Source organism: Cucurbita pepo, chromosome LG17 (assembly GCF_002806865.2).
Source record: "Cucurbita pepo subsp. pepo cultivar mu-cu-16 chromosome LG17, ASM280686v2, whole genome shotgun sequence".
Taxonomy (NCBI): Eukaryota; Viridiplantae; Streptophyta; class Magnoliopsida; order Cucurbitales; family Cucurbitaceae; genus Cucurbita; species Cucurbita pepo.
The window spans coordinates 3,868,860-3,876,903 of record NC_036654.1 but is presented as its reverse complement, the minus strand read 5'-3'; the positions used below and the strand labels follow the sequence as shown (position 1 = coordinate 3,876,903).

Below are 8,044 nucleotides of genomic sequence, written 5' to 3'. Positions count from 1 at the left end.
TAGTAAAAAGTTGAATGGTCCAGTGTTGCTGAGGCTTGTTGCTAGTGTATAGCACGTGAGTGGTGATTTGGTTGTTTGGGTCATAAGCTTAGTCTTGGAACATGAATTTAGTAAAAAGTTGAATGGTCTAATGTTGTTGAGGCTCGATGCTAATGTATAGCACGTGAGTAGTAATTTGGTTGTTTGGGTCGAGAAGCTTAGTCTTGGAGCATGAATATAGTAAAAAGTTGAATGGTCCAGTGTTGCTGAGGCTCGTTGCTACTGTATAGCACGTGAGTAATGATTTGTTTGTTTGGGTCATAAGCTTAGTCTTGGAGCATGAATATAGTAAAAAGTTGAATGGTCTAGTGTTGCTGAGGCTCGTTGCTAGTGTATAGCACGTGAGTGGTGATTTGGTTGTTTGGGTCATAAGCTTAGTCTTGGAGCATGAATATAGTAAAAAGTTGAATGGTCCAGTGTTGCCGAGGCTCGTTGCTAGTGTATAACATGTGAGTGGTCTTTTGGTTGTTTGGGTTGATAATCTTAGTCTTGGAGCATGAATAAGTAAAGCGTTGAATGGTCCAATGTGGTTGTTGCTAGTCTACGACGCGATTTGGTTGTTGTGGGTCATAAGCTTAGTCTTGGAGCATGAATATAGTAAAAAGTTGAATGGTCCAGTTTGTTGAGGCTCGATGCTAGTATATAGCACGTGAGTAGTGATTTGGTTGTTTGGGTCGAGAAGCTTAGTCTTGGAGCATGAATATAGTAAAAAGTTGAATGGTTCATTGTTGCTTAGGCTCATTGCTAGTGTATAGCACGTGAGTAGTGATTTGGTTGTTTGGGTCATAAGCTTAGTCTGAAGCATGAATTTAGTAAAAAGTTGAATGGTCTGGTGTTGCCCACGCTCTTGTTGCTAGTGTATGGCACGTGAGTGGTGATTTGGTTGTTTGGGTCATAAGCTTAGTCTTAGTTAATGAATTTGGTAAAAAGTTGAATGGTCCAGTGTTGCCAAGGCTCGTTAATGGTGTATAGCACGTGAGTGGTAATTTGGTTGTTTGGGTCGATAAGCTCAATCTTCGAGCATCCAACTATTGCCAAAAAATCGAGTTTAGCAAAAGAATGTTAAACGACAAATTAGTTTGATGTCTTTTGAAAGTACTCTTACCAATTTTTTGGACTAAAAACATTTAAGACACGTTTGGATTGACTTTTTAAGGATAAGGTCAGTAAAAAAAAAAAACATGAAGGACATGTTTAGATCGACTTCGAAGTGCTTAAAAAGTACTTAAAAGTCGATTCAAACCAGTCTGAAGGCTTGTCTTGGCAACGTTTTTTACTTTTGAGCTTTGAAAGCACGTGTCAAGTTAGAAATCACTGAAACTGAGTTTGGATCTAGGACGGGAAATTGACATTTTTAACGATTGTTTTGGTAAAAAAAACATTAAGGATATATTTAGACCGTTCTAAGTTCTTAAAAAGTACTTAAAAGTCGTTTCAAACTCGTCTAAAGGCTTGTCTCGGCAATGTTTTTTTTTACTTTTGAGCTCTGAAAGCACGTGTCAAGTACTTTTGAACTTTGAAAGCACGTGTGAAGTTAACTAAATCTCGAGTTTGAATCGAGCAAATAGGACGGGAAATTAACATTCGTGCAGGCGTGTGCTTTCAGAGATTCTTACGAGAAGTTCAAGAAAGCAGGAGCTCAGGTTGTAGGCATTAGTGGCGATGATTCATCATCACACAAGGTAATTCATCATCCAAAATTTGTATTTGATCCAACGGCTATGATTTATTTGAAACATGTATTTGATCCAACGGCTATGATTTATTTGAAACATTTATTGGAATTATAGGCTTTTGCAAAGAAATATAGACTTCCATTCACATTGCTAAGTGATGAAGGTAACAAAGTGAGAAAAGAATGGGGAGTTCCTTCTGATCTCTTTGGTGCATTACCTGGTAGACAGACTTATGTTCTCGACAAGAACGGCATCGTGCAGCTCGTTTATAATAACCAGTTCCAACCCGAGAAGCATATCGACGAGACGCTCAAATTACTTCAGACCCTTTAAATCTCTCTTGTTTATAGCTAGGATGTTTGTTTGTTCGTATCGTTCGAGAGGCAATTATTCTATTCTGAATCGCTAATCGTTCTTGTTTTTGGTTTACTACTCGAAAGTGAAATTATGTATATTTGGATCATAATGCATTCTACTTTAATATGCTTTAGATCAAATTGTAGGATTGTATGAACTTTGCATGTCAGAATCGAGATGATCGATCGCTCTTTTAACCAGTTCAAGAGCAAAACGTTCGACCAATCCTTTCACAAGTTCACGACCCAACTTATACCAATCTTTTTGAAACGGGTTTGAGTTAAAATTACTATAAAGTTTTTATGGGTTCAGAATGAAATCGTTACAAATAATTTTTTGAGTTTATGATTAAATCGCTATATAAAATCTCATGGTGCACTACACTATTTATTAAGATTAATCGAGAAGGTGAAAATGAATATAGCGTTGAACATAACTCGTTGTGGGAAACACTTGAATCGAGAAGAGATTACACGACATTCGGTAGAATAATGATTAAATAAAAAACTAACCCATCAAAATTATTACATTATGAAATTTAAAATTTAAAATCGAGATTTTAAATTTTTTTAAAAATACAAATGAATTTTACCGAGCTTACTTGGATACTTGTTACCCAGATAGCTTGAAATCCCTTTATTTCTTTCGGTATCTTGTTATCCCGAATGTGCTCCAACATATCTTCGTTGACCGTGGTTTTCAAGGCAAACATTTTGATTCTACATTTGCTTAAGGCGTTATTAACATCCTCATCTGGAGGTGTAATTTCTTTTTTCCAATGATCTATTGAAGGCCTTGTCCTATTAGATAGGATACCATGCATATTGCTCACGAATTATAGTTGTTCGTGTTTAGTTTCTTGATTTCTTCGACGACTTGGAGATCACCCGTTTTTTTTTTTTTTTTTTTTTTTTTAGTAAAATATAAATTTAGTTTTTGGTCCCTAAATTATTATAAATTTATAATTTTATTAATTACCAGTTTAAAGATCGAGGGTTGAATTTTCCACCGAAAAAAAAAAAGGTTTATATTGACTAAATTATAAAAATTACTGATGCAATATTATTCTTGAAGGATACCACTCTTCGAGTACAAGCTCATTAGAGCTTTGGGTGAAAATTAGGTCATAGATTAGTGGAGTAAGGTTCAATTTTCCTCTCGAGTTACCATGTAACGACTCAAATATTACGTATAGTCGTTAATTTCACGGTTTAGAAACACGTCTGTTAGGGAGAAGTTTCCACATTCTTATAAGACTGTTCTCCTCTCCCATCAATGTAAGATCTCACAATCCGCCCCCCTTGGGTGCCAACAACACATCGCTCGATATCTGGCTCTGATACCATTTGTAATAGCCCAAGCCCATTACCTATCACAATTTTGAAACGCATCTATTGGGGAGAGGTTTCCACACCCTTATAAGAAGTACTTCGTTCCCCTGGAATCTCACATATCATCGTATCGTTCAAAGTCTCAATTTTTATCCAACATTCTAATGAGTTTTTACTCCGTTTTGAAACATCGTAATAATGCACCTATTTAAACATGTGACAAAATTCACAATTTAAAAATAAAAATTATAATTTACCCAAATAATACTTTTTGACGATCGATATTATAATTTACCCCATAGATGCCTATTTATTGTCCCTACATCAATATCTTTATTAATATTTAATATTGAATTCTTTTTATTCAAAAATAAAAAATAAAATATTTATAAATAAAAAATTATCATCTCTCTAACTTTTTCTTTGCCCATTAATTATTCAAGAAATGTGAAGCATGCAGCTCAAATATTTAATAACTCACCATATGTAACTAAGTATAATCACACGTGTCGTCAAATTCTCGTTAGAAACTTTATTTGAAACTATACTCAGATTTGATCTTGTATTATCGTTGTTTTCGATGATTTGTAGGTTATGAATCGATATTCTTGCATTCAGTAAATACGCTCACTAATTTTTATAATGTTTAATGGCATCTTCCAAATGGATTCGTTCGTCGAGCTTGCACTTTATATAGTGCGATGGAGTTTACGACGATACTTTGTGGTAGTTAGTGCTACAATTGATGTACATAGAGGTTAGTATACAAATTACGTGTTCATATATAAAAACCTTAGTACGTGCTCAGGGAGAGAAAATTCCAGAAGATACTGCACCTATTTATATCTGATGAAGTTCATCACAACGTTGGATACATGTCTCCTATTACTCAAACTCAATGGATCACAATATTATGTTTCTCGTGTCGATCCCTCATCTCAAGCTCACAGTGAGGCTGACCCTCATCATCATATGCTCGTGGGGACACAGAGAGCATGAACATTGGTTATACCCTAAAGAACCCGTAAACGAACCAAAAGAGCAACGTTGGATACATGTCTCCTATTACTCAAACTCAATGGATCACAATATTATGTTTTTCGTGTTGATCCCTCATCTCAAGCTCACAATGAGGCTAACCCCTCATCATCATCTGCTCGTGGGGACACAGAGAGCATGAACATTAGTTATACCCTAAAGAACCCGTAAAGCAACCAAAAGAGCAAGATTAGGCACCATCTGTAAGTCGTCGTTGACAACCACTTCCTAATTTTTGTATTAATAAATAAAATTAAAAAGAAATTAAAATTTAAAAAATATATATAGTTATGAAATTATTAAATTAAAAACTAAATTAATAATTTAAAACATATCATTTATGATAAAAATGGAAAACTTATTTATTAATTAATTAATTAATTAATTAATGCATTCTCATCTCAACACAATATTTCAATAATAAATTTAAAAAAAAGTACAATATTATATATATATATATATATATATATATATATATATATAAAATAAAAAATAATTAAAAGAAATCCGGAAAGTTCTTGTTGACTCAACGCTCCATATTTCTTCCATTTTTCTGTTTTTGTTTGTTTTTGTTGTTTGTGAGTGTTTATGTTCCTCAAAAACAGAGGTTTTCCCCTTTTTCTTTTCGTTTTTGATTTTGGTTTCTGAATTTGTGAGTACATATTCTGAGAATCTTGTTCAACCTCTCCATTATTTTGCTCTGTTTTCTCTCTTTCTCTCTCTACCTTTGTGCTTTCTTCTGTTACTTTGGATTCCCACCCACTGCAAGTTGAACACAAACTGAACCACCAAAGTTCTTACAACTTTTTTATTTTTCTTCTTTTTTATCGTCATGTGTGTGACGGATGCAGAGCAGGTTGGGACTGAGAGGCCAAATTCTGGGGTTAATAATACCATGCCTTGGCCGTTGCATTGTGATTTTTTGCAGAATCAGATGGGGAATCCTGATAAGCAGCCTGCTCTCATTGGAACTAGCGATCGAACCCGCTCTGGGAATTCTTTTCCTGTATGAATTTCGCTTCCTTCTCTCTCAATTTCTAGGGTTTTTTTTTCTCTTCTTTCCTGGTGGATTTCTGTTAGATTCGTACTGGGTTTTCCTCTTTCTTGTTGGATCTTTGATTACATTTGCGATAAATTTGTTCTGTTGTTCTTCTTTTATCGAAATCTTTCCCTGTTGGAGTTCTGGGCAATTCGCGTAGTTCGCTATTGAGATAGGTATGAAGGGGCAGTCGAACCGCCTTCAGAATATGGACCCTCCTGATGATTGGGTCAATGGTTCGTGGACTGTGGATTGTATCTGTGGCGTCAATTTTGACGATGGGGAAGAAATGGTTAATTGCGATGAATGTGGTGTCTGGGTGCACACACGGTGTTCGCGTTATGTGAAGGGAGATGATATTTTTGTTTGCGACAAATGTAAGGGGAAGAACGAGAGGAACGATCGTGAGGAGACCGAGGTTGCACAGTTATTAGTTGAACTTCCTACCAAAACCATGAGCATGGAGAGTGCATATATCTGTAATGAGCCATCCCGGCGTCCACTTAGGCTTTGGACTGACATACCAATTGAGGAAAGAGTTCATGTTCATGGCGTTCCGGGTGGCGATCCTGCTTTATTTAGCGGGTTGTCGTCGATATTTACTCCACAGTTGTGGAATTGCACTGGGTATGTTCCAAAGAAATTCAATTTTCAGTACCGGGAGTTCCCCTGTTGGGATGAGGACCGGCGCNCAAAGAAATTCAATTTTCAGTACCGGGAGTTCCCCTGTTGGGACGAGGACCGGCGCGATAACACAGACAATGAAAAAAATGAAAATTCTGCTGACAAGGGTGCTGGTGTTCTTTTCTCTTTGTCGAAGGACAATGTGTTGGCCACGCCTGTTGCAGCTTTGATTGGTGTGNAAAATTCTGCTGACAAGGGTGCTGGTGTTCTTTTCTCTTTGTCTAAGGACAATGTGTTAGCCACGCCTGTTGCAGCTTTGATTGGTGTCAGAAGCAAAGTTGAGGATGTATCATGTGACAGGAATGGTATATTGAGTGAAAAGCAGGGTGTAAGTGAGGATTTGGATAGATGTGANATGTATCATGTGACAGGAATGGTATATTGAGTGAAAAGCAGGGGGTAAGTGAGGATTTGGATAGATGTGATGAGAATGGTGTGAGGGAGAGAAGCTTTCTTCGACCGCTCATACTACATTCTGGAAAGTGCAAAAAAGAAGACTCTTCGGTATCAAAAGATCAATCTGGGAAGATTAAGTCTACACCCTCTGATAAAGCGACAAACATGAAAAAGAGGATTGATCATGCNGGAAAGTGCAAAAAAGAAGACTCTTCGGTATCAAAAGATCAATGTGGGAAGATTAAGTCTACACCCTCTGATAAGGCGACAAACATGAAAAAGAGGATTGATCATGCTAAAACAGGTACTTCATGATCATACTTTCTTAATTGATATCTTAAATTATTATGAGGGAAACGTGTTCGGTTTTTCACATCAGGNTTTTTTTTTTTTTTTTTTTTTTTTTTTTTTTTTTTTTTTTTTTTTTTTGCCTGTTGTTATGACTAGTGTTCACATCCATGAATGATGAAAAACAATCGGCGGGCAGAGATCTGAAGCACTTCAGAGGCGACAGTGAAAATCCTAAAAACAAGAGTTCAAGGGGAACGTTGGTTCGAGAATCTTCATCGGATGCATATGATGTGGCTAATAAAATTGTCGATAAATCTAAATGTAGTTTTGAGCTCTCTCCTGATATTGTTTCTTCTGAGACAGTTAAAACCAATAGTGTCAGTGCAGTTGCACCGAAGGAAGAAAATGGAGCTCAAGTTACTTTGGCAGTTGAGAATTCCACAAAAATTGATGGAGTTGCACTACCCCTCTCTGCTAAAAAGGATGTTGGAAGCGTTGTCATGAAGCAGGCATGTCCGTCTTTTGCATAATTATCTATATTGCATTGCGTTTCTTGGTTTTATGTTGGAAGCATGGCATTAGTGGCACACGTATTTTCATGATTGCAACGATTCCTAGAGTGTTTTAGAGGAAATTTATTATTGTATTGAGGAAATCTCATACAGGTGTGGGGTATATAGAGCCAGTTTTTTTCTTGCTCCTGAGTGGATTTCTTATGCCAATGAGTAGTTTGTAATAAAATACACTTCTGTGGTTATAACACTGTGGAGTTGTAGATAGCGTATACTCTCCGACTTCACTCATACAAATCTGTAGTCATGATCCTCGGGATGGGGTTTGTCTTTTGCCCTTCCGCTTCTATTTATTATCTCTTTGCCAATTCATGGTTTCTGAAAGAAGGGGGAAAGTGAAGAAGATAATCACAAGTTTTTGAATTTTTCAAGAATGTGTTGGGGTTGTGAAAAAAAGAGAAGCCAAGCTTCATGAAAATCACTGAAAGGCAATATCAGAAAGAGAGCGTAAAATAAAAGGAGCGGTTTTAGAAAGAGAACTTAAACAAAAGGAGCGGTTTTAGAAAGAGAACTTAAACAAAAGGAGCGGTGTACTGATGAAATCATCCCGAAAACATTGAAGGAAGTTACAAAAATGGGCTCCCATTGTTGAAAACATGAAAAATAAGAATATGGGGGGGG

General features: G+C 36.4%; 2 protein-coding genes across 3 annotated transcripts in view; both read left to right on the top strand.

Annotated features, from left to right (window-relative positions):
• The window catches only part of LOC111778191 (peroxiredoxin Q, chloroplastic-like), a 16,859-nt gene that overhangs the window by 2,067 nt on the left and 6,748 nt on the right, over positions 1-8,044 (top strand). Inside the window, exons 3-4 of one of the 2 annotated variants that reach the window (XR_002812498.1) lie at positions 1,632-1,721; positions 1,830-2,098. Coding sequence is in view for 1 of the 2 variants with exons in the window: in XM_023657879.1 (XP_023513647.1) it covers positions 1,632-1,721; positions 1,830-2,048 (309 nt within the window). In the remaining variant the exon portion in view is untranslated. Of the gene's footprint in view, positions 1-1,631; positions 1,722-1,829; positions 2,230-8,044 lie in introns of those variants that run through there. The other variant, XM_023657879.1, reaches the window with a different exon arrangement.
• The window catches only part of LOC111778189, a 6,539-nt gene continuing 4,086 nt past the window's right edge, over positions 5,592-8,044 (top strand). The window contains exons 1-6 of the mRNA XM_023657877.1: positions 5,592-6,122; positions 6,180-6,342; positions 6,433-6,450; positions 6,522-6,678; positions 6,787-6,864; positions 7,008-7,360. Coding sequence (XP_023513645.1) covers positions 5,659-6,122; positions 6,180-6,342; positions 6,433-6,450; positions 6,522-6,678; positions 6,787-6,864; positions 7,008-7,360 — 1,233 coding nt within the window. The 5' untranslated portion in view covers positions 5,592-5,658. The remainder of the gene's footprint in view (positions 6,123-6,179; positions 6,343-6,432; positions 6,451-6,521; positions 6,679-6,786; positions 6,865-7,007; positions 7,361-8,044) is intronic.